We start from the raw sequence: 27,997 nt of genomic DNA, 5'->3' as shown, positions 1-27,997 counted from the left end.
TTTTGAGATTCATTGTGATTCCCGTCTTATCAAAGTTGAACGTATGATAATATCAGAATGTCAAATCGTTGTCGGCAATATCTTTCATAAATAAATCAAATAGATGTTTCTCCATATCTTAGGATAAGTTACCAATAAAGCTACGTTTTTTCCTCTTTTCTAGACATATCGACTCAATTTTAATTTGATGAATTGAATTGAGTTGAAGCTGAATCTGAATCCAGATAGCAGGTCATATCAATGAATCTAGGAATCTTCCTTTGAGAACTCCTACAGTGAGAAGGAAACCGATCATTTTGTAACAGTGAAGAAGTCTTCTTTTAAGACTTCAAAATTAAATTGAGAGGTTGTAGTGGGCTGAAGAACATGAAAATTAGAACCATAAAGAGTTAGAGAGAATGTTATAAAACGATGAGTCCAAATTTTAGGTGGTTGGGGCTCAAGAAAAGGACGAGTATTAGTTCCATATGTATTCCCTACTGTAAAACACGGAGGAGGCTCAGTGATGGTTTGATGATGTTTTTTTCGACTCGAAACTTGGTGAACATTGAAAGGATTTTGGAAAAAAAAACAGATGATTTAACTTCCAGTATGACAACAATCCCAATCATTCTTCAAAGCTGTGTAAAGATCATTTGTCTTAGGTCAAATTGGATAGGAAAGTCAGCAATCCATGTCCTACTCTCAAATCACATGTTTGGAATATTCTGATGAGCGATTGGAGCACAATACACGACGATTATTTGCCGAAATTATAACACAGATGCCAAAATTCTGCAACGGAATACACTATTCTGTTATATCTTACGACAACTATAGGTTTGGCAAAACTTTTTACTGGTAATGTGGTAATAACCAGTAAAATGAGAGACAGTGTCAATATTCTCGTTAATTTTGTACATATGATGATCTTCTGACGAAGATAAATGTTTTAAGTTACATTTTTCAGTCTCATTATGTGAATTACAACACCGATATTCTCAAGAATTTCTCTACTAATTTGGCAAATTCATTCGAATCGAGTTGTGTATCCCCAGAGCAGACCAAAAGGAATTAATGCAGAACAGTCCAAATAAACCAATACAGCAAAAAATACGTGAAGGAAAACTGGATTAGAATTCCACAAATATAAGAGATTTTCACTTTTATTGAATTCAAATTTAAATCTACGAACATTGGGATTATTGAAATACTAATTCAGATGATTGATATAATACTGATAATGTAGAAGTGGATATGTATCTAAATAGATAGAATATTTATATAGAGATTAAAATTTTCAAAAGGAATCTCCACATTTTTCATCTATCGATAATATTTCAAGTAGTTTGAATTTGTTTGTTGCATATATACTTAACTTTATCTTTACATTGTTTCAGGAATTCATATAATATCTGCCGAAAGTTGCATAGCGAAAGATTTTGGTAACGGTTCTCCTATTTGTGTTTGTAATTCTACTCACTGTGATACTTTGGAAAGTATCACAAAAGTAAGTGCACCAAACTATATAAGATATACTTCCAATAAAGAAGGGCAAAGATTTGCAAAAGAAAGTGGAAAATTTGAAACATCTAAAGATGATGCCAAAAATATCGTTTCAATTGGAACAGAAACGTTTCAAGAGATATTTGGTTTCGGAGGCGCATTCACAGATTCAACTGGTTTTAACATCAAATCACTGACAGAGGACCTTCAAGAGAAAATTTTGAGGTAAACTCAACAAATCCGGGTATCTAGTCAATTTATAATTCATATTTCACAAAAAAAAATGAAAATTGAACGGAATTTGCCAATTTCCAAGTTAATTCTACCTATAAATGATATATTCATGAACTATTTCACTTTATATAAAACCATACTGAGGTACTCCAATTTGATCATTCCTAACCTAACCTCACAACTTTTTATCTCTGTCATCAATCACGTTAATTCCGATAAAAGTTTTTCTATCAATATGAGACCTTTGTTTTTTTAATCGTCTTCTTTATCTATTATGGTTAATTCTTTAGAATCAATTTTTCACAAAATGGAGATCCACAATATAATAATCAAATTAATGGTTAAAAAACAAGATGAAGTCGAGATGAACACAATTGAGATGAAAGAAAAACTGAGTGGGCGAACATAGAAATGAAGAGATGTTAAATAACGAAAGTAGAAAAAATAACAAGGAAAATATCTTCAGAATGACTCTCACAAGAGAAGTGAAGTAAAAATGGATAGACTCATAGATAGAAAGATTGAGGTAACAAAATAAAATGTAAAGAGGAGCGAAGAATGGAAACATTAGATACATGAGGAATGAAATCTTCCTCCAGCACGAAAAACGAAGAAAAAAGAGAAAGAAGAAGCTTTTATTTTTTCGTTTACGTCTCCAATCTCTAATACTATAACTTTTCTGTTCATGTTTACATTAGCTGTTATTTTCTACTCCATCAAATGATAATTTTCTGAACTTTTGAATATAATAACGAATTTAGTTTTATCTAAAAACTGAAGGAATGTTGATTTTGCTAATATTCATATAATTCGTACTAATTTACTCCAGAGCGTACTACACCGAAGAAGGACTTGAATATAATACTGGGAGAGTCCCAATAGGAGGAACGGACTTTTCTACTCACGGGTATTCATATTGCGATACTGAAAATGATGAACCGGATCCAGAATTGAAACACTTCAATCTAACACAAGATGATTATGATTATAAGGTAGGAAAAATCGATAATAACATGATGATACGATGTAACCGATAAATCGTATCTATTATTTGGACGTTCTCTTATTCTTTTGTACAATTTTGGTTGGACATATATCACATACTATTTTTGTACTGTGAAAAAACTTATAATTGTAATTCAATATAGTTATAAACAAGTAATATATAGAAATGCAAACCCTGAAAAATTACGCAATTGATAGAAAGAAATATATTCAGTTTGTTTCAAAAATCAAATAATTTTGAATCTACTTTGTTGTAAATTAGCTTCGTTATCATAATGATCGATGTAATTTGATCTGATGTATGTTTTTTTTGCTGGTTTTTTGTTACTTTAGCACAAAAAAGAGAATGAAACCAAATTTCGATACAGTTACTATGAAAAGTGTTTGATGTGTGCAAGCATCCATTTTTTGATGAATTTCGTGTTTCAAAAAAACTGTTGTTTTATTTCCTTTGACGCTGTTGGGATTATTTACGCTGAGTATATCACAAGAGAGAACTAAATACCACTGAATTGTATGAAAATAATATCGTGATATCAGTGATACTCATTCAACAAAAATTTTACAGAAACATTTTATATAATTTGATCTCAATAATCCTCGCTTGCCTCCTCCTTTAATATCCAGTCTTCAAAATATATGCAAGATTTGTAGCATCATTGTAATCAACAAATGCAAATAGACATATAGTCCAGTGGTTATGTACTTTTGCCCGGACAGATTTGGAAAGTTAATGATATTTTAGTGGATTGTGGCCGAAAAACGCACGTTTTTTTTTGGACTGTTCCAGTTTTTGGCTTATAACTCCCAAACTATGCATCCAACCGTAAAAGATACACTAAATCTTTTCAAAGTATATGAAAATCGCTATCGTTTACGACTAACCGTAGCCTTATAGGTGTAATAAGTCCCGAGATACAGCTCCTCAAAATTTACCAATTTTTTTAATAATTTGAAAATTTATGGTTTGGCCGTGTTTTGCACAAAATATTAGCTAAGCTATTGATCCCACGAGGAAGTCATGGAGAATGAAGTTGTATAGTAGTTATTTAGCTTCAATTTAAGCACAATCGCAATGCTGTAGAACAAACAGTTTGCAAGTTCTAAAGAAAAATCGAAACTTCAACAAAATCCTATTTCTCAAGAAATGGAGCTTTCAACAGTATAGCAGTTATCCCGTACAAAATGGTTATTGATTAGAAATGTAGGGATATTGTTCGGGGATGCCAAGGGAATTTTAATCCGAGTTTTTTTGATAAAAAATCCTGTGCTCGATTGGGGTGGCCAAAAACCGCGTTTTTTGACGTCTTTCGGTTTTTGGCCTATATCTCAAAAACTATACGTCGTAAGGTTTTTTTTATTCCATTTTCGGAATGAGCATTAAATTTTCTTCAAATTTCACTATTCACATTACTTTTTTGATCTTATAATTCAGCTGCCTCCAAACCAAAAAATGTACTATAACTGCATTTCCTTACTTCATGGGAGGGAGGGGGTTGTAGGAAAACATTGTTTTATTGTTTTTACAGACATATATTGTATTTATATACCAGTCGAAGTATGTACAACTGTCCTCTACTGTAGAAGTGTACGTTACGATCCAAAAACACGTATTTTTCAAACCATTTCTTCATTTCGAGAAAATTGACGTATTTTGAAATGCATTTATCTTCGGAATTATACGGTCAAAAAGTAAAGTGAATAGTGAAATTTGAAACAAATTTAATGCTCATTCCGAAAATGGAATAAAAATATCCTTACGACACATAGTTTTTGAGATATAGGCCAAAAACCGAAAGATGTCAGAAAGAATCGCGGTATTTTGGCCACCCCGATCTAGCATATTCTTTTTTGTCAAAGAAACTCGGATTAAGCTTCCCTTGGTATCTCCGAATAATATCCCTAAATTTTTAATCAATTTTGTACAGGATAACTGTTATACTGTTGAGAGCTCCATTTCTTGAGAAATCCGATTTTGCTTAAATTAAAGCTAAATAACTGCTCTACAACTTCATGCAAATTTTGAAAAGCTGTCCCTCGGGACTTATTAGACCTACAAAGCTGCGGTTAGTCTTAAACGATATCGATTTTCATATACTTTAAAAATATTTGGTGTATCTTTTTTGGTAGGATGCATAGTTTGGGAGTTATAAGCCAAAAACTGAAACAAGTAGGAAAAAAACGTGATTTTTCGGCCACCTCCATTCGAGCACAGACTAGATTTATTCGAAAACTTGGATTCAAAGATGGTTTACCAAAATAATGTGGATGCCATATATTTTGTCTTGTTTATCACGCTAATATGGAGTATAAAGTTTAGGAAGTGTTTGAAAAGCAGAAATATGGTTTTTATTTTCCGGAAAAACTAATATTTAAACGAATTTCATAATAAAAAAGAAGTTGTAGGTTAAAGGCTATAACTATAGGCTATTTCTTAAGTTTAATTAATTATTGATGTCACAAATTGAAAGAAAACAGTTTTTTACAATGAAAAGATGTTTATAATAGTTATTAATTGGAATTTTAGAAATCATGAAAGGTCTTTCCGAAGCAAATAGAGTGATGTTAGAAATATTTGCGATAACATAATTATTTATGACAAATATCCAATTTACCAATTAATTATAGCAGGAATGGGAAGTCATAAAGCTTTTTCTCTACTTGAAGAGTTGTACCTCAATTACTATATAAAATGTATATCGATCCTATTTGATTGAAGCTTCAAAGGCTTCAAAGGAATTATTGCTAAAATCTGAACAAGTAACTATAAAATGATATAGGATGATTCGCGAGATTCATTTGTTATTTTGTGCAAGCCATTTTTTATTGCTTTGAACTAATGAAAGCCAGATACTTCTCATTGAGCAATTAGAGTATTCTTTAAGAAGAGAATGAGTTTCACCCCGTGTCGATCTGACTTTCCATTCCTACAATGATGTATTTCAAAGAAAAAGTGTTTTCAACTGTATAACGGGTTTTTGTAATAGATAATTGAGTGATTGCAAATATTGAATAAAACATTCTGTAACAGTCTACCACCTATAAATCATAAACCAGCAAAAAAATCGAGAATATTTTTAACATATTCAAGTACTTTTTTTAAATTTGCAACGTATATAATTGATTAAACTTAGTGGTTATTCTCTAGTTTTTTTATCATATTATAGCTCTCGCATAATGAGAAAACTATTGACAGTGATATAAACAATTCCACCAAAAGTTATAACTTCCATGTTTCACAGTACATCTGTACTGGTGTACTGATCAAGAAAACACATATTCTTGATTTTAGGTCTCTTCTGTTTTAAATTTAGTTTTTTTTTGATAATCTTCAGAAGAAAGATAAATTTCAATGTTTCAACCTTTCTTTCAGTCACTATCAAAATATTAGTTTTGTTTTAAGAAAAAGTCCAATTCAACTGGACAATCTTGATACGTGTGAGGTCAACTTGATCTTTATTTAAATGAGTCTCTGAAACTGGAATAACCACAATTCTCTCTTCTTTATATAAACTATTTCGAGGTAATAAATTTCGAGGTAAAAAGATCTTTTCTTTTCGAAAATACCGCGTTTACTGCTGACTCAATAGATCACGTTTTCAGTTAAACACAATTACTGAGCAATAAATAACTTTGGTTCTATTCCAGATTCCGATGATCCAGAAAGCTCAAGAGCTCACCAAAGGTGAATTGAAACTTTTCGGTGCCGCCTGGATCGCTCCGGATTGGATGAAAACAGTCCCAGGTGTTTTGGCACGAAATTCATTTATCAAAGAAGAAATGTATCAATCATGGGCCAATTATGTTAAGAAATTCTTAGACTCTTATAAAAAAGAAGGCATCAGTTTCTGGGGTGTATCAACTGGAAATGAACCAACGACAGATTTGTTTCCCAATAAAGTACCAAGTATCGCATGGTATCCAGATCAAATGGTATCTAAATATTTTAATATAAAGGATTAATTCATCATATTTCACAGTAATCTATAGGTGATGTGAATGGAGGAAGTTCAAAGTATGAAACTTCAAATTATTTCGAATGTTGCTGGTAGGGAAATTTGATAGCAATTTAAATATTATATGGTTTCTATCACAAAACTATATTTGAAGAAATCGTGCTAGCAGATTTTGAGATGATTGAGGTGCTTCAAAACCTGCGGTTTTGAGCATCATATTAAATGTATGCTGAGCTCCAGCGAATTGACCACACGATTATTACAATCCATCATTTTCACAATGTTGGTAGCTCGATCCAATACCACCATAGATGTTGAATCCATTTTTGGATCCGTTGGTGATTTTCCTACTGAACACACTATTTATTGCTACTACTACTATGCGTCATAGTCACTAATTTGACCTAACTATACAGGGTATTCCAGGACTTGATGCAAAGAATTTGGAAGTTAAGAGATCACATGAAAATAATGCTGTGTTTTTGTTTAAAACATTTTTTTTGCTATCTTTTGATTGTATACGCTGATTATTAACCATTAGACATGAGACGCCGCTGGCCTTCAGATAGTAGATCAGAATTATATATTATGTCAAAGTCACAACAAAGACATATTTCTAATGTATAATTTAGAAAATACACTTAAAGTTTTGATTTCGCTAATTTTGAAGCCTATAAGTATGAAAAAATGTTTTTTCATATCGAAACATTATTTTCACGTCATCTACTCGCTCCCAGATTTCTTGCATCAAGTCTCGGAGCACCCGGCATATGAAATTTTACATTTGCTCTTTAACTATTAACACTGGTCAACTGTGGTTTTTTGACCTTAATATGAAATCAATTTTGAAGGTTATTGATCCCAAATTATGGGAATATCACTTTTTTTATCATCGTATCATTACTTTTTTGTCAAATCTTTGTTTTCTTGCACCATCGGACAACGTGAAATGAAATTACAGATATATTACGGAAAATATCTTTTAAATATCATAGAAACACCTTTGATCAGCTTTTCATCTAGGAATTATTCAAAAGGGATATTTTTTCTTGAAGACAAGTAGTACTCTGCCATCATGAGACAATCTCACTGATACATTTCCTCCATCACTTTTAAATCCTTGAGGAAGCGCTTCCTTGGTGCGTCACTATAATCTTCTCAATAATCCGGAGATTAGTGCTTAAAAATTTTAGACCACCAAAAAAAAAGTTTTCCAACTTCATTTTCCGAAAACTTTAATAAAATCTGTATCTTCCATCAATTACTGTATTTGAATACCACCAAATATTTTTCTTTCCAACTTTTCCATACGCAATTTCAGATTTTTTTACGAATAGTCTTACGTGATGGTGGAAGTATGATTTTGATTCTGATTAGCAAATGCTCACCATCATCACATTGACTTCACAGACATGTCAAACATTTTTTTACGAATGTAGCTGCTTTGATCTACCGTCCCACGTACAAATACAGTTAGAATATTCGAATTGTCCATCAAAAGAATACCATTTACATATCCACGAAGAGCCAGATCCACATCCAGATCGATCATGTTTTCTATTTTTCATCGAAAGGGCGATTGGAATTGGTGCAATGTCATTTCAGTTGAGCAGTATTTTTCAAAATCCATTTCTAGAAGTAACTCCGAGATATCAAAACAGTATACCACCACCAAAAAACATTAACATTATCAATTTTGCAACATAATTGCTTTTGAAAATATGCGAATTATATTTGAAACGTAAATAAGCCCAAGATGATATTTCATTGTTTGAAATATATTTCGTGAACTGTTTAAAATTACAGCCTTCAATATCTAACAAGCAAAATTAAAATAATTAAAATAATTTTAAGCCCCATATGGATAACAGGAATACCAAAGGTTAATCCAAGGACTTTCTTCTCTTTCACACAGCCGTAAACCTTCTGACGAATTCATGGTTTATCTAGGTAGTGCATTTCACTACTAGAATATTCAGTCTACTTCACAAAAAATTATGCGAAATCTCGAGCCAATAGTTGGATTGAATGTTTGAAAATTTAATGATCAAAGTTGATTAAATTGTGGTAAAAATCCTTTCCTATGATATATTTATCGCAAATTATTCAAAAACGAAGTTATGGAGTTTCCTAGAAAAATTATAAATCAGACTCCTTGGCTATTTTGTCAAAGTAAATTAAGAGAAATGTGAATAGATCACCAAGTATCAATAATCAGTTTTTCACATTGCCTGTATCTTTATATGGATTAAAAAATTGATTATGTTGTAATTTCTTAGAAAAAATGGATCCGTGAAAATTTAGGACCAACAATGAGATCATCAGATCATTCAGACATCAAGATTATGGCCAATGACGATTCCATAATGTCATTACCAAGTTTGATAGAACAGGTAAGTATATTGAATTTTAAGATTACCTTTTCAATTAGTACAGCTTTTATAATATCATTTTTTCTCTTATTCTGTCATTTCTTGTCTTATATTCCATAGATTAATCCGCTCAAGTAAGAAAGCGTATCGAAGACCAAGAAAGTTTTTGGTAGATTGTTAATTTGAAGATCGGAGTGCTTATGGAGGCGGCTCCTGCATGATCTGGGGTACAATTTATATAAGAGCACGAACCAACTCTGTGTTTACGTAAGAAGAGGCTTAACAGCTGATAGATTTGGTAGATACCTTACGTCGACTATATTGGAGACAAATTTACCTTTATGCAGGACAATCAAGTCGGTTTTCGTGTTATGGAGTGGTCAGCATACAGTCCCGACCTAAATACGATAGAACATTTATTGGATCTGATGAAATAAAAGTTCAGGCTAGACTACCCGCCCCAAACTCGATCTCGAGTTTATTGTTGGAGTAAAAGAAGGGTGTCAAGTTTTAAATTGTCAATAATCCTATTTATGCTGAATTCAAAACTTTACAGTGGGCATATTTCTATGAAAACAAAGAAATATAATTGAATTTAATAATTTTTCATATATAAGGTCCATGTCTTCTTACTGTGTTAATTACAATTGTTTCAGTTGTTTTCGGATGAGCAAGTTAAGAAATATGTCGATGGTACCGCAGTTCATTGGTATATGGACAATTTAATCAATGCCAACGTTTTGAACGAAACTCACAATGAATTTCCAGATAAATTTATTTTATATACAGAAGCATGCAACGGTGAGTACTTTCATGAAAGATTCTTCGATTTTCTGGTCGAAACAATGTTTATTTTGTAAATGTACTTCGTGTGTAATCAATTGCATAGGAAATGATTTCATAGAAATAACGTGGAAGCGTGTGGAGATCGGGCATCTTGGTAAAAAGTGTGCTAGATAAAGAAGTTATTAAAAAAACTTACGATGAATCTCACAGAGTAAGATGTTTGATTCATTTAAAAATGATGCTGAAAACAAGAAACCGAAAACAAATTCTGGAAGCAGTCTTGGAAGATATTAGAAAGGTAAAACCGAATTTGAATGCTAAAGTCCAGAATTGTAACATGTGGAAAAGATTCACACGAAAAGAAAAATGTGTCATGGGGCTTAAAGGCATTTAATACTATGAATATGTTCATTAAGATTATCATAATTGATTTTAATTAGTAATATTTTGTATTTTTCTCCAAATTTGAGGAAATCGCCAAGTCTATTCATCGAAGAAATATAGAAAACTAAAGCAATGATAAGTACGTGATCATCACGTGAACATCTTGATCAAAACTACCGGTATTGGTCCACATTAAAGACATAATATATAGCATTTTCTTAAACCTGTCTGACATGTCATCATTGTTGAATCCGTCCTGTTTATCCAAGGCACAACCTTGGTTCTATGAGTGGTAATGTATTTAAAGTCCTCAGATAGGGTGCTAGCCTGGTCTGAACACTCTTTCCTTCTTTTCCGGGCTTGGGACCGGCAACAGAGTCATTGAGCTACTCAGTCCACCCGGTCGACCCCGAAAAAGATGGAGCGATAATATAACTTAAAAGCACAATAAAGGAAAGAAACAGGCAGAATTGCCTATTGAAAAGATAGAAGAAGAAGAAGAATATGTCTGATAGGGATACAGCTAATGAAGTTGTTGACATTAGTAAGCAAGGTAATACTGACAAAACTGTTGAAGACGTCATTTCTAAAACGGCAATCAAGAAAAAAGATTAACAATTCAATCGATGATTTTGACATAAGTTTTTCTTTCAAAATGAGTTACCTACAATGGATAATCCCATTGAGTTGATATGAAACACTATGCCGCAGCATAAGATAAAACATTGGAATTTTCTGACTTAAAAAAATATTTCTTTACAAAGCTATTCATAGAATTACAGCTGATGAGTGAAAAATGTTATACAACATGTCCAGAAAAAGATTGAGACCAAAATGTGGAATATAAACATTGTTATTGATTTGCAACTTGAGCCCTTTATTATAATATCATTTCAATGTTTCAATACACATATTTTCAAACTTTTAAATGAATGACGTTCATTTTGTATCTATTCCAAACCCGTTTACATTATATATTTTTGTAATAATATAAAAATGAATTGATGTTCGTTGGTCTAGTTCCAACTCGAAATTGGTTTTCTCCAAATCAGTCGACACCGTTATGAACCAGGATCATCAACCTCGACTGTGCAATGGAACAAGACTGGTTGTGAAAAAAAAAATGATTAATAACGTCATTGAGGTAACAATCATAAAGAAAAAATACAAAAATCCTGCGTATACCGATTATTCCAACGGATTTACAATTTTCGGTACGTCTGGCATTTGCGATGAATAAATCGCAAGGAGGTTTGCAGACTCAACTTTCCCTGTTTCACACATGGCCAATTATAAGTCACGAGAAAACAGTCGTTTTTGTTTATTCGCGTCTCACAAAACAAAACAAAAAATATAATTTATTAGAAAACTTTGAAATGATTAACAGACTCTATTCGAACTCAGCGTGTCTGTTAATATCAAATTGAAATATTAATTGCCAGTTTTTCAGGAAATCTCTGTTATGTAAGTGATCAACGTCAAGTGTAATTATTCGAAAATAATAATAAAACAGAGCATTTTTCTCATTTTTTCAAATAAGTTTCCTTTTGTTTGTTTTAAGTTCATTTTATACAAAAGTTCAGGTCTTTTATTTATCAATCTAGTATGAAATAAAATTTAATGTAATCAAATCCTAATATCAATTCTCTATCTCAGGTTACATTATAAATCGCCCTATTTTGGGAAGCTGGGACGGAGCAGAAAGTTACGCCAGTAATATTATTAGAGTAAGTATGTATGTGGGTTCACTAGGACTGGTTAAGAGAACCATAAGTGGACTAATAAAAATCTGGGAGATGTTAGTACAAAACAATTTCATTTACTATTATTTTTTCTTATCTGTCGATAAAGTTATCAAACGTGGACATGTCAACCAGAAGCGTGAAAGACAAAATGTCAAATAAATTAATTATTCAAAGACGGTAAACAAACCTTATTAGCCGTATCCTACATTCTTATCAAAAGGTTTCTTTTGTTCTATATACAAATATAAATTATTATGAAAAATAATGTCATTGGAAAACTATATATAATAGGAATAATAACCGTTCAATAAAGATCTCTTTAACTAATTTTTGTGGTGAGTAAATCCATGTTCTGATCATTTTTCTTTTTTGAACTAAATTTCCTTCTTATCCGCTGTTTGTCTCTATTTCTTCCCGCCTAGGATCCCTCCACTATCCATGGACCACCATTTAGCTCAGATACTCTATTACTTCTTGACTTTGGTTTTTGGCTTTCCTCTGGGCCGGTTTCCAATTTGTTATTTTTCTACCTTTACCATTACTTTTCATTCTATCAATTGGGGATTTATAAATCTGATGATAGTCTCTTCATAATGTTTTGGCCCACGTATTCTTATCATTTTTATTTCTAAAGCGTCAAGTTTTTCTTCATTAGCTTTTGTTAGATACATTGTTTCTACTCCTCAGGTTATTGTTGGCTATTTTGTAGATATTGAGTTTTTTAGTACATCCATTCTTTTTTGCATAGCACTAGAAGCTGTAGATTAATGGTGAGCTCGTTAGACTGCTAGGATCCTCTGAATATTTCCAGTTATTTCTATTATTTTGGAATTAGCTTATGAGCTGAATGTCTCTCGAGAATATAAGATTTGAAACTTTTATTGATTTCCAGAATTTGAATCATTGGTCTATAGGATGGACAGATTGGAATATGGCACTAAATATGGAAGGTGGACCAACGTGGACAACAAATTACGTCGACTCACCGATAATTGTGAATGCTGAGGACAATGAATTTTATAAACAACCATATTTTTATGCTCTAGGGCATTTTTCTAAGTTTTTCACTAGAAATTCTGTCCGCTTACATGTAACTGCAGATGTATCTAGTGTCGAAGTCGCTGCTGTCAAACGACCAGATAACGGAGTTGCAGTTGTTATACTGAATAAGTAAGTACAAGTTTATTTTGATGATTTAGGTTCAATAGAGTTAGTATATTTATATTTTAGGAACAGCGAATCTGTTGACGTGACTCTTCGGAACGAAAAAGGAGATGCTACTCTTACTTTGACCGCTAAATCAATAAACTCTGTAATTTATTGGTGAATAAATCTATTTGCTTGAAACTTCTTTCTTTTAGTCTATGGAAGCTGAAAAAATTATTTCGCAAATAACAAGAATCTTAAAAAAGCTTTCATTTCAAATGCCGATTTTTCAAATAATTTGCCAATATTGTGACGTGACCAGTTTCGACTTGTTAATTTCTATATTCAAATGTGATATTCCCATTTAGAACATTTTCCCATAAAGTTTAGTATTTGCAGTTTAAAAATTTGCTACCACCAATAAAAAATTCACTGGTAGACAAAAGAATTATCTGATTCTAATCTGAAACTAAACAGCATTCTTTAGTAGAATGAACCTTTCTAAATATAAAAATTTCTAGAAAGGATCTGTAACTCTTAAGGTATTTTATTGCATCAGAAAGCCACATACAGAAGGGCCACTTTCAATATTTATCTAAGGTTTTGTATTTGTAACATTGATCAAGCCCGACAAACATTCTTGAGGTTTCGAAGATTGCTTACTTGTCCCGACTTTGATCCTACGACTGAGGTTCGTGCTACGTTTGCTTCTCTACGGCATGGAAAGCTGGACATTGAAGACGACTGCGATTAACAAGTTTTCGAGATGTGACTGCACCTCAGAATCCTTAGATGTCTTGGAGGGCTAGATTGAAAAACGTAGAAATTCGAGACGCATCGGCAAACAACATGAATTATATGAATCTATTAAGAAGAGAAACACCTACGGATCGAAGGTAAAATTGAAGGAAAGATAGGAATCGGAGGGAAGAAAATATCATGGCTGTGAAATATTAGACAGCGGACAGGACTACACGATGTACAATCCTTAATACACACTGCAAGGAATAGAGAAACGAACATCCATTAGTGGAAATGCATTGTAAGAAGAAGAAGATTTGTTACACATTTTATTCTTCTTACAGAGGCTCATTACTTTCCTTTGAAAAACCAGTAGAAATCAACCTTCGTAGTTAGATCCTATAGAGATTGGTATCGAATTTTCAGTGTTTTGCATGTCGCGTCGCTGTCAGATTCCTAGGTGACAATCCTCAATGGGAATTGGAAGAATAGATTAGCAATGACATTCGGCAGCTAACCGATTTAGTAAGTAGCTTAATTATTTAATTTCTTGCACCAAATTCCTGCATGGTAAGCTTTTCTACAAATTTGTGGCCCAATAATACGACCCTCTCTCAACTTCGATTCACTTGAATATGAAACGAATTATCTCAGGTATCCGAAGCCTTCACCTTCATAATTCGTCGCTTTCACAAAGTTTATCAATAGTTCAAGTTTAATGTAAAGCGAAGGACGTGTTCTATATCTAGTGCATATAGTTACCATTTTGAGATGAAAGTTGAAATTGGGATATTTATGGCTTAATTTGTCTCGTATATTCGTACAATCCTACAAACTGGAACTGGATAAATTTTAATTCACAAAATATCTGTTCAAGACGTTAACAGAACAAGCATCGATATGAAAACAGACAAATAAGGAGTTTTGCATATTGTACAATGTGGCAAGTGAGTTTCGCCCCTTAAGACGGGAAACAAGAAGTTTCGTAGTACCGAATCATGTACTACATCATTTGAATTTTTTACCAAACAAATTGTTGTTATTTCCACAAATTCCCAGAACGTATTCCTGTGAATCCAAAGACGTTGTTGTTTATCAATATCAAGTTATCAGGTAAGTATTCACTCAAAAATTCTCATTATCCCATAATCATCAACCCTTTCAGTTCCACTATCCTCCAATTTTAGAATACTGGCAGCTTAATGAATTTAAGTGTGACTTCTATTCCAACTGAACTCAAATAAACTATTCAATTTATTTAATTATCTGTCACTGATAATGACTGGATTAGGTAAAAAAGTAGCTGTATGCTTTTTCAGATAACAGAAATGTACCTTGACATCGTTCAATCGATTGCTTCGTTACAAAGTTTTGTTATTTATGTTAGGATCGCGTTTCTAATTAAATGACTTAAATTACACGTTTTTGATTAATCATATGTTAAAAGTAAATAAATTTTTCACAATATTCTCATCCACCAACCGTCATACAGTAGTTAACAAAAAATTACTTAGTAAATGAGTACCAATAGAATGGTCTGCAACAATTCAAGTCTTATACCTTCAAATTTTTCTATATGCTCAATGAGAATCGGAGGTTAACGTTAATATAATCATTATGAAACTTATTCTTAATATTCAACAAAAATGTAGATTTTATAATCTGAATTTTGGGCACTTAATTTAGCTGAAGTATTCTATATTATTTTGTTTCATATTGCAGCTCATTCATTGTAAACTTATTCTTTGAAGAATTCAAAATCGTAGACCCTTTGTGGATGTCGAGTGCATCTATTTTTTCTTTCATACACAAATTTTCTATGATAATTCTTCTCCTTGGCAATTGAATCTTCCCATATAACTCCTCGAACGTCCTCTTCCATTTCTGTAGCTTGCCAAATCCCTTTTGTCATTCTATTGCTTCCATTCTACAAAAGTGTCCAAACCATCTAAGCTGTTGTTTTCCAATTATTGTCTACACAGGTTCTACATTCAAGTCTTTTCTTATCGCTTCGTCTTTTCATCGAATTTCTCTACTGACACCTTTGACTCTATGTGAGTACTTCAATTCAACAGCTTGAAATTTGTTTTTAACTTTCGCTACTATATAAAAAGACCGTCAAGATATTGATTTGTTAGTGGTAAAATCCTTGGATTGCATATTAATATTCCTCCAATTCCTATTCGTTGTAAACTATTCCATATCAGGTATCTTCGGACGCTGTCAAATTCCTTTTGGATGTGTATAAAACCGAGGTATACTTTTTGATTTAATCTTATTTTTTCTCTATTATTTGTCTCAATGTAAATATTTCACGAACAGGTATATACCATAAGTTATTATAACGTACATAACCTATATTTGGAATATAGCATGAAGTTAACTAATCATCCACTATGATGGTAATTGATATAGCTGACTACTTCATTAATTAGTGATTCCAAATGCATACGTCATCTGAAAATCAAACCTAGTTGCAGAGCTAAGTACCTTATTATCTTTATTGGCCTAACAATGATTCATGATGGTTGTTCAATCGTCATTTTTATTTTGTTAATTGATGAAATTGCAATTAAAGTGCATGATTGAGATAGTGACAGTTATAAAAATACTGGATAGTGCTTGAAAGAAATTTCATGCCTCAAAAAATATGATTCTTCGACAACTACACCGCTACGGACGATATAAGTTTCGACGAGATGTATGTTTCAAGTCGTAAAATTTGATTAAAAAAAATGTTGAACGTCTTTTTTCTCGAACGCCTTGCCCTGTCCTACCAATGGTCATAATATTTTGTTGTTTAAGGTATCATTAATTTAGTTGGTTTAGATGTTATTATAAGAAGAAGAAATCATGCTTCTTCTCAGAATTTGGTTTATTTATTCTCAAATACATTCATAATTAGTTTATTATAAAGGAAAACATCCTTTCTGTAACAAAATTTGAAATTAAAAAACGCAAAATAAATATACAAAAAAAACAAGAAAAATAGTTTGAAGAAATGTCGATTGAAAATAGTAAGCAAGGAAATTAGTCCTTAGATTTTTGATTCATGGCGCCAGGTGCGTTACCAATTTTTTTTCTCGAATTAGAGTATTGACAAAGACTGGACGGAAATCTTATAAACATATATCAGTTGGGCTGAGGAGTTAACACTTTCTGTATCAACGTAGATTTTGACAGAATCTAAAAGTCTTTGGTGTTTCAATTTATGTTTGCTTCTACTGTAAAATATGCAATTCTGTTTCTTTTTATGCTTATTTAAGATGAAGTGGCTTCATCCTAAGCGAAACTGTTATTGAGCTGCCACAGCGCTGAAGTTATCTACGATATTATTTTCAAACGAAATGATTCAGATTTATGAAAATAGCACTCCAATTCAAAACCTCATTCAAATTATTCATCATTCAAAAACAAATTTATTCGTGCTTGATGAAAATTTTACTTTTGACCCTCCTTTGCTTAATAGGTGATTTACATCGTTAGTTTCTCTTTTTAGGGTGCTTTCAATTCACGTCTCGTCATCTCAGTTAACGTTTTATTGAAGGCAGTTTCAAGAGAAGTGATAGTACGAGGAATTTTCTATAGAAGAAAAAACGTTTCACAATTCTAATCTACGGGCAAATATGACTATACAAAGTGAACGAATATATTTTCTTTGAATTGAATTAACATCCATAAGAATTTTTTTATTAGTTCCCACATTGCAAAATCGCTTCACACCAACTCTAGTAATTTTACGTTTGTTATGACTGGAAGGTTTGTAGTGGCAGCACTCATTCAACGAGACCCCTTTCCTAAGTATTTTTATCTCGCAAACAATCCTTCTTAACACAAAATTGTGTTTTATATTCTTATCATTTTCATGTTTTAAGTTTGCTGGTGACGTCCAATTTAATATCAATTATTTACCCCATTTTAGTACCAGCTATTTAACTGAATTCGAATACTACATCTTGAGGAAGTCTATTGCTAAGGAAGATGAAATATGAATTAGAAATTAGATTTTTATATATTGAAGATGAAACTGGGACTTATCTATGGTTGCAGCCCTCAACTGAATTCCCAGTTTTTGGAGTCGAGTCACTTTCCGACTCTAGCGTGGCTCTTATCTTTCGCCAAAATAATTTGGTTGGTAAACAAGATTCATGATTTAAGAAATCCTATGTTTCCGGAATTGGATTTTCTTCCTTAATTGTTTACTTTAGAATTTCCGACAAAGGTCACAGTTTACTGTGTTAGGTAGATTAAATATTTAACTAACTTATTTCTCAAAGAAAATTAGCATTTTCCTTGACGAAACAAATTTCAAAACTGTTTTATCTTCAACGTTCCAGACGGTATTCGCAGAAAATTGTTGAAATAAGATAAATGAAGATGTTGAAACAGTATATTAATTTCAAATAATATAATACTGGAAATGATTACCAAAGAATGAAGCAAAACTATATTATCCTGTATATAAACATCGAGACAACAATATTTGAACAGAAATGAGGGAAATTTAAAAATAGAGACTATACGGAGTGAATATAGAAATTAATTCTGCAAATAAAGGAACAATAAATTGGAAAATTTCGATTCCTCAAAGAAAAACACGATAAAAGACTCACAATAAATAACAGAATTAAAGAATATAAAAATCAAAATCGGACATCATTCTCAAGTGAAGTAATACTAGGAATTATATTCTTATGGAAAATTGCCTGACACTTTCGTTAGGTAAAAGCTTTGGTGCAGCTCGAAGTACGTTGTCAAGACAGGACACTACCCCGATATGTTCAAAATTGCCAATATCATACATATTATCAAAAGCAAAACCAGTACGGGTTCAGAGGCAGTCACAGTACGATTGCTCAAATAATAATTTGTCATTAAAGAAGGTTTCCAGTATAAAAACAATTTATATTTGAACGTTTATTGGGTAATTAGGAAGCATGTAATAGAAGAAATATATTTTTGATATGAAACAGTCTTTAAACTACCATTTATAAAGCCTCATCTGGAATAGAAGAAACGATATTTGATATTCATAAAGCACATCAGTTTCTAATAGTAGGTTATTATTAATCACTTCTAATTTTACAAAAATGAGAACCCAAAAGTAAGTTTTGTTAGTTTGGCGGCACTTTATCCCATCCATCTACTTCCCAATAGATACTAACAACTATTTACGTTGACGACACTTGTTTTGTATGTTTCAAAAACAAAATTCTCTGTTACTCATATTGATGTACAAATCATTTTTCCAAGTACTACTCCAAATCACCCAGGGTACAAGTACAAAAATTGCAATACAGAATTCACCCTCCAGTTTACAAACTCAGTAAACTCTCTAGACCAAACAACCAACAACCAAACTCAAGTTCCACTCCCTGCAGTTTGTACAAAACAAGTATGGCTATTGAACGTTCATGATATCCAAGAACCTCGTCGTTACATGAAATAGCCGATAATATTATCAAAGATAACAAAAACTTCTACAGTAATTGTTTGCCGAAAAATCTTTGTCAAAGCAGGAGATATCCACAAACAATGGTTGCAGACATCTACATGGTTCACTAATCACATGATTTGGTTGTGAAATTCCAAATTTGAGATCCAAATATCATCGTGGATTAGAGAACTCCAACAAATATGAATTATAATCAATGTCAGCTGTGTCACCTTGTCGAAAGCTATAACCCCGATAGATTCCTGAAACCCTGTTTTTCAGCTTGTTCTCAGGGATATTTCAACCGAAAGATTCTGGCAATCACAACTATATGCCGGGGACAGAGTTATTGTGAACGTATTGAATTTGTGGATAATGCCCCGCACGCATTGCAGAATATTGGAGTGGAGGCCAAGAATGGATAAGAGAAGTAGAGGCAGGCCGCCAACAAGATGGAGTGACGATGTAAAGAAAATTGTAGGAAATTGGATACATACAGCTCAAGATAGAGATAGATGGTTTAAACTAGAGGAGGCCTATATCCAGCAGTGGATGGAAGATGGCTGATAGATGATGATGATGATGATGATGCCCCGCACGCAAAACACCGGCCTAAAATAGTACAGTGAATAACAAATTTTTACTTATAATAATAATATCAAGTTTCCCTTCGAAATATATTTAGATAAACACGTTGAAAATTGAGATTAATGCAATATATCATTTTGAATCATATGAATAACGTACTATCGAATCAATTTGACTGCATTTCTTGTAATTGAGACAACAATTTCTGTGCTAATGTCATCTTAGGAATGTTGGTTGTATTTGTTAGAAGTTGTTGCTTGAATAATTATCTTCTGTATTCATAGAAGTTAGGGCGTAAGATAAATAGTTAACCTATTAGTTAAGGCAACATAATGTCGATAGAACATGGAACAGGGTGTTACAACTTTGTTGCTTGGAAATTTTCATAAATTGAGTCGAATAAATCAGATTCCACTACAACAAAACAAATTGGAGTTGAAAAAAAACTTGTTAATTCGTTAACGTAGGTTTATGAGTAGATTTTTCTTTCAATTTTTGTTTTTCATACAGTGATGAGTGTGTGATCGTTCGCAAAACATAGAGAAAGAAATTTGTGTAATTGAAAATTGAAAGTAAATAACACAGTATACTTCAACGTTATAAATATTTCCTCAATTAACTTTCATTGAACCTTTGGCTTTTCTTACTTTTGAGTACACATCCGGTTTCAGCGAGATCTGCAGGCCACGTGACATTTTATTTTTATTCTAAATGTGCTCACAAAACGAAAAGGGAAAGCGAGAGATATGTTGATCTGACTGGTCAGTTCATTGGCGCAATTTTACCAATGAAATTGATTTTTGTTGTTTTTCTATTGTACATATTGACCTTGTGAAAGCTAGAGATTGTTAACCATTGGGCAAGAGACACCCCTGTTCTTCAGATAGTAGTTTTGAATTATTTATTCCGTCAGACACACTTCAAGAACATACGTAGTCATCCATCGGACATTCATAATGTTCGCATATATAATTTAGAAAATATACTTGAATATAAGTTCTGATTTCGCAGCTTTAGCGGTCTAGAATTTTTTCCATGTCACAGCATTAGTTCACGTCATCTACTCATTTACGAATCAAGTCCTGAAACATCCTGTATATCAAAATAAATGGAGATAAACGGAAAATCTGCGAACATCATCACATATTATACGAAATGCATGATTATGCCGAAATATAGGTGTTCCATCAATATTGCCGAACCCTGTATAAATAGGCAACGATGTTAATACTATACTATACGATCTTAATAAGCAAGAAGTTGGTTTCATCTAGAAAATCTGTGAGTGGCGTGCTATAAATGTCTTGAATTGATATGGCGGAAATCCTCTAGTAAACATATTGATCAAAATCGCTTTCCAAAGCAGAAATTGAGTTTTTATCACTCAGTTTTCACTGTCAACATTACATGAAAATCTGAAATTTTTTCTTTGTTACTAATTTATGTAATTATGTGCCAAATACAAACTATCATTGTTTTTATATCAGGATTTTCATCGTAGACAATGGCGGATTTTCAAAAGCTCTCGCTTCCAAAAGGTTGAGTTTTTGTTTAGAAATCGGGGATGAGTGATTTTGTGGAAAAAAGCGAACAAAATTCTTTTCAGTGGAGTATGGTGACAAAAATGCTGATTAATAATCTTTTGTTACTTCTAAATGTTACAGGCGAAAAAAGATAAAACTCCCGAACACTCCCAAAGTGCCATTTTTATATACTGTTCACGCGTAAAGGAAAAGCTTTCCAAAGAGATGAATTTTTTTCCCTGTTTATCAAAGAACATGTGTTTCAAGATATCTATAGAAGTAAGTAAGTAAAAATCATGATATCGATAGAATTACAAACATATGGGGATAATTTCTGATGTGATGTTTCATCAGTTGAAGGAGCGGAGGGGCTTTATTTATGACGAATTAGTAAACATTTTTCATCGCTGAAAAAAGAACAAATAATTCTGTCACCAAAATATAATCCACCATCAGAATCTTCTCCCCAAATTAGACTTGCAATTGATATTTATATTCTCCAATATTCGACGTAATCTGTTAAATCCGATAAATCAAATACGTGCTTTTATAAATCTTTGCACGTTCACTTCTATGACCATAGTAATTCAATATACAACAATGGACTTAAAATTTGGAATAAGGAGATTGTTTTTCTACGAAAATAAATAGGATTAGTATCAATAAGCTAACAAAGGCTACGACTGTGGATCCTAGATCAGTTTCATATAGGTAATACGTCATCAGCGCCAATTGTGCAAGACAGCGACAAAGAGATGATTTTTTGGTGGAAATGAAGCATGGGTTTTTTCATGTTTTTCTAGATAGCTTGTCTTAAAATATATTTCCTCGCAATGGCTACTTATTTTACCTCAAATTACGATTTTATGACCGTTAAAATCCGCGGCATGGAGAAAAAACAAGATTTTTGTTAACGGAATTTCCTTATTTTGAGATACCAAGTGTTAAAGTTTGAAAAATATATCACTAATTGAATTTGGAGCAAGTTCGACTTTCATTTTGTGTGTTGATTAGATTAGAAAATATGCTATTTCAAAAATGATAGTACCTATTTACCTCGAAATGATTTCACCAACAAAACCGATTACTTGTATTTATAGCAGTATTCCTTTTTCTGTCCTTTTCAATTACAATACACCAATTTTTTCTCCCTTCGAGATTCTAAAAAACACTTTATTTGGTGCAGTAATAGTGGTGTTGCTTTGGTACAATATAATTTTTATAACGAACTTTCATCGATCCTAAAACGTGTTGTAGATACTGCTGTAGCTTGTCCGGCGAAACTAGATCGGCGCTGGTGACGTAAGTAACCAATAGGTGCGTTGCAAGAAGAGCAGATAAAAAATACTTCACAATTAATAATTTATTTCGGCGCTAATTCGAGTGCTGTAGACGATTAATTGCAAAATTCATGTGTTTGCATGCACAATAATTTAAAATTTAAACCCGACATCGTTTTCAGATTTATTTAGCTTCTCAAATATTACAATTTTCTACGAACATGTAATCATAATAAATTTATTCACTCGTTTTTCTCAACTAGAAGAAGCTTTATGAGAAAGGTACACAATTTTTACCACCGTATACCCTATCTAATCTTGTGGTTTTGATTTCAGTGATTTTAATTACTTAAAAGTCAGTTTTTTATTATTTTTTGGAATTTTTTTCGAAATGTGATGATCTATTTTAATTATTGTTAAGCTACAGATGTCTTGATTCTCAATTCTTCTTATAATTTTTTACTCAATCCCATATTTAGTACATCTAGAATAAATTTCAGTCAGCCATACTGTTTTGTTTGTTGCATCAATCATGCATTTTTTTATGGAGCAGTGATTAGGAGATTCAATCCTTTCTTAACTTTCCTTTGTGGTACGAAACCAATTATTGGAACAGCTTGTAGGGACCGAAACAGTTAGAGACTCTCCTGGGAGAGAATTATAAGCAGAGAAGATCTAAACCTAATTAGGAACAATCTACTAATACTAACAGAAGTTCTATCAGAGCACTATTCCTTCTATGGATACCTGAATACGCTAGATTTAGTAGATAATGCTGCATGCACATTTTGTTGCACGGAGGACGAGACCTCTACCCACATTCTGTCGAAGTGTAAAACACTACAAAACTCCAGAGTACTACACCTGGGGGCGTATAAAATAGAAGAAGATCTCTTACAGCTATAGCTATTCCACATTCTGGACTTTCTAAATGGAGTGGGATTGATGGATGGGCTTTAAACATTGGGGGACGGTCCATAAAAATGTTGAATCTACTATTTTATCCAATCCAGATGATTAATTGTTTTTATTTCCTTCAAATATCTTACTAAATTGCTGCAATGGTAATTCCAACTACTGTTTATATTTATTTCTCAGTTCTTACTGCACCTTTTGTATTTTTCGACTCGAAAATATTCTCTTCAAATATTATTGAAACAAAATTGCCATTTTGGTATCTCATTGAGGTATACTGAAGATTGAAAGCTTCGTATTGTTTCGTAATATGATGGTACACATTTTTTTCATTATTATCTTGGTATTTTTGCACCATCTCCGTGACCTGATCTTTAAGGAATAGCCGCTTTTTTCTTTTGAATGTTTTTTCCATTAATCTCATTGCTTCTTGGAATTGATCTCTCTTTTATCTCGTATTTCTCTCTACTCGTTTTCTATTTATGGGTGATTCCGTTCTAACTGTGATATTCAATGTCCTGTATTGTTTTTTTGTACTAGTCATTAATTAATAATCAATTAATAAAAATTTTGTGTTAATTGAATAATTCTTGAGATATTTAAACATTATTTTTATACAATATAACTTGCCACTTAAAGAAAACTTATACTACATCACTTGAATGTCAGTACCGTGTTATGTCCATTCCTAGAATTTACCGATAAATTATTAATTTTTTTTGTCGTAACAAATGATTTAAACTAATTACCTTATAAATTCTAATGTTTATGATCAAACTGAGGAAAATTGATGCACTTGTTGTTTAATATCTTAAGTTACCATGTCAGTACCGTGTCATGTCCATTCCTAGAATTTACCGATAAATTATTAATTTTTTTTGTCGTAACAAATGATTTAAACTAATTACCTTATAAATTCTAATGTTTATGATCAAACTGAGGAAAATTGATGCACTTGTTGTTTAATATCTTAAGTTACCATGTCAGTACCGTGGATAAATGAGTCAGTACCGTGGAACTCAAAATCCGACATTTGTGTCTTGCTCGTGATACTTTGAAGTTGTAGTGAATTCCTCTTAGAGTTTTATTTTTACAGTAAAATAGATGAATAATATGCATAAAAAAGTTAGAAAAGTTAAATTTTAAAATCTTGAAATTTTGAATACAAAAAATCACAGTTAGAACGGAATCACCCTTATCCCATTCTTCTTGTAAATAATAGTATGAAGTGTATAATTGACATTTTGAACACAAATTTACAAATTTATTGGTAGTACATACTTATTATTGAAATGCCAGCATAGAACGTCGAATATAGGAAAATGAAAATTCATCATTGCAATGTTTCGATCCATGCGTTCTTTCACTATAAAATAGTTTTGGATTGAAATGAAAATCATAGTATGATTCTCTTTGATTATAGAATTGAAACATTCTCAATGTTTTAATCTATTGAAAATCCCAATAATGTTGATGAACGCACAATGTATTTCATATATTTGAGTGGAGAATATTGGTTGCTGATGAAAATGGTTGTTTTTATGTTACATGTAATTCAATTTTGTGATGACTACGTGGATATGGATCGAGTAGAAATCAGACATTCGGAAAATTTCAAATTTTGATAGTGCATCAATGGAAAAAATAATAATAAAATATTTTCGCTCTTTCGACAACTAATAATAATTAAACATAAACAACAATTTCCCTCAGCTTCTGTAACTTAATCTATTCGACTTCTTTCCATCTATATCACCAATTTTTGTGTGTTGAACTTCTCCTTAAATAATCTTTGTAAATGATTCAATTCAAATACAGTTCATTGCTTCCTAGCTCATTAATAGACGATATGCAGGTCAAACATGATATTTTGAAATATACATAGATTTTACTCATTCAATTGAAGTTATTACAACATGTTCGCTTCATTTATCTATCAAATCCGCCTCATACGTTCATTTTCAAACAAAGGTCTCCCTCTCCCACGTCCACAATTCTCTATTTTGGGAGAAATGCGTCTATTTTGACTCAGCGAGCATTCCTAAATCGTCTAGTTGAATGTTTTGGTCTACCTCCTTTCGTCTTGTAATCCTATGGTCCCCAGTATATTGATATCTTATTTTATTGATCGTCTTTTGGTAAAGATATTTCCAATTCAATTCCATCACATTTCTCTTGGTACGGATCCGGTTTCCTCTATTTTATCTTCTACAAATGTCTTGATAGGTAATTGTTTTCCGATTGACGTTCATGTTATATTTTTTTTTTCATTCGTCAATTTAATGATCTTTATTTGGCCTGGTTTTTGGTGATGAGTTTTGTTTCACTGTAGTTAGTTAGCGATCTTATTTTCGTTTCTTCATAGTTTGATTCTTAAATCATCTCTTACATTTCTTTTGTTTTATCTGTATCAATGATTAATTATCTGCATATTGCAGGTATTTATATATATATATATTTGATTGAATAGAATAGAAAAAATAGCATCTCCTTGTCCAACATTCTGGTTTGATAGCTAGTATTTCTTCAAGCGGAATCTAGAGAGGACTCATAATCAAAACACAGTAGACATGCAATGGAAACAGAACATTTAAGGAATTAAAACCTTTGAGGAGCCAATACAAGCTGGATTGAGATCTACCATGCAAATCTTAGACTACTGAAGAAGAAATTTCTAAGCCGCACCCACATTTGGTAGTGAAACATGGATGTTGGCAGATTATGTGAAAGAAAGTTTGAAATAAGAGTGATCCGAAAAATTGGAAATAAAAGATAAATGGGAAATATCTTAGATAAGGGACTCCCTACAGAATCAAGTAATTGAAGTTCGAAGAATCCAATAATAAACAAAAAATCAGGAGAAACGTTTCCATCAACTCAAGTAATTCTGTCAGATGAATCATTATTGAAGGTACCTCTTAATTTCTCCAAATTAAAGGTCATTACTTTCCCTATCAATAAATTTTGTGTCCGGTGAGGTTCATAATGATTATCAATACCTTAAATTCACAGACATATCGATTATTTTTGAAACTGCATTACGCAAATTGTTATTTCAAAATGGTTTCCGATTAACTTTGTTAAATTAGAGAAGCGACTTTCCCACAAAGCAAAGGATAACAACTCACTATGATTATCAACGCTAGTATCGTATTTTGTTGTATGGTTTCAACATTTTTTTGACCAGTTTTCAACGTTGACATTTTTTCTTTGATTCGAAAGTACACAAAATGAAAAGCGATTAAAAGCTATTCCAATATGCCTATATTAGGATGATTACTCACTCCGTTAAAACATTAACGACCCCAATCACATATTCTGACTGTTAATTAAAAGGCAATTTACATTATCAAAAGAGGGTATAAAAACAGATGTTTAATTTATTACCTATCAAGATTCCATTTCCCAATTTAATATTGTGATTTAATTTTCTTTGAAGTTGAATGAAAAATTTTGATTTCCATTAATTTGCCTTCATAATATATAATATATATCCCCATAGGAATAGTAACCGCTTGTTTATTGTGGTTCATCGCATTTTTTGGATTTTTCCGTTATTTTTCTTCATTTTTTCCTGTCCTGGGTACTACTCCGCCATCTACGGACTACCATTTTCTTCAGATGTATTTTTGAAAATTTTTTTCCGAAAAGATACGGCATAATTTGCGAGAAGCATTTTTAGTATTGGATTTTACATAATTGAGAATGCTAGACAGTGATTAAAAGAGAGTACTAAAAATAAAGAATTATACCACGAGAAAATAATGTAAATGAAATCTTTACATTTATAAAAAAAAGGAGGTTGTGAAGTTAAGCAGCACTTATAATATGACATTCAAGCATAGTTGAGTCCTCATTATCACTAAATGATCCTAATTTAACTAAAATAATGGGCAACTTGAAAACAACGACTTTTGTCGGATACTTTTCTTTTTAATCAAATAATGGGGTATATTTAATTAACATGAGAGCGGGAAAGGCGGCCATTATTTCTGGCTAAATGACCTTTAATTTTTCCTCCTAAAAGGCTATCAACGGAGAGATTAAGTTCGCTATACAAGAGAGAATTCAAATTATAATTGTGTATTTTTTCCGGCCATCCGGAACGTTTTGGTATTATCAATCATCTGTTTTATGAGTGAGTACACAACTTTTAATTAATAGCTCAGTATTTGATATTGAAATGATTAAGTAGAGGAATTATTTGACTACAGAGGCGTTATGACGTTATTTTAAAATCCATTGTTTCATATTTTTGAAACCAAAAAAAAAATGCACGACCAAAATGCGAAACCAAGAAATAAAATAATTGTTTTTGGATACTCTTTTGATTAGTAGAATATTATATATATAGTAACCGAAGAAAATGGAATATTAAACAAATGAGCAGAAAGTTTTGAAGA

The 27,997-nt window shown here is 32.0% G+C and overlaps 2 protein-coding genes across 2 annotated transcripts in view; one reads left to right on the top strand and one right to left on the bottom strand.

The window, feature by feature from the left end:
- Positions 1-13,314, top strand: part of LOC130900739 (lysosomal acid glucosylceramidase-like) — a 56,897-nt gene extending 43,583 nt beyond the window's left edge. The window contains exons 3-10 of the mRNA XM_057811553.1: positions 1,380-1,710; positions 2,549-2,711; positions 6,373-6,657; positions 8,960-9,073; positions 9,709-9,853; positions 11,879-11,949; positions 12,860-13,137; positions 13,198-13,314. Of these exons, the coding sequence (XP_057667536.1) occupies positions 1,380-1,710; positions 2,549-2,711; positions 6,373-6,657; positions 8,960-9,073; positions 9,709-9,853; positions 11,879-11,949; positions 12,860-13,137; positions 13,198-13,294 (1,484 nt within the window). The 3' untranslated portion in view covers positions 13,295-13,314. The remainder of the gene's footprint in view (positions 1-1,379; positions 1,711-2,548; positions 2,712-6,372; positions 6,658-8,959; positions 9,074-9,708; positions 9,854-11,878; positions 11,950-12,859; positions 13,138-13,197) is intronic.
- Positions 1-27,997, bottom strand: part of LOC130900569 (nephrin-like) — a 288,962-nt gene that overhangs the window by 177,662 nt on the left and 83,303 nt on the right. The gene's annotated exons all lie outside the window — the stretch shown is intronic.

This window comes from Diorhabda carinulata, chromosome X, assembly GCF_026250575.1.
Source record: "Diorhabda carinulata isolate Delta chromosome X, icDioCari1.1, whole genome shotgun sequence".
Classification (NCBI taxonomy): Eukaryota; Metazoa; Arthropoda; class Insecta; order Coleoptera; family Chrysomelidae; genus Diorhabda; species Diorhabda carinulata.
The sequence above is the reverse complement of the archived record's forward strand: the minus strand, read 5'-3'. Positions and strand labels throughout refer to the sequence as shown.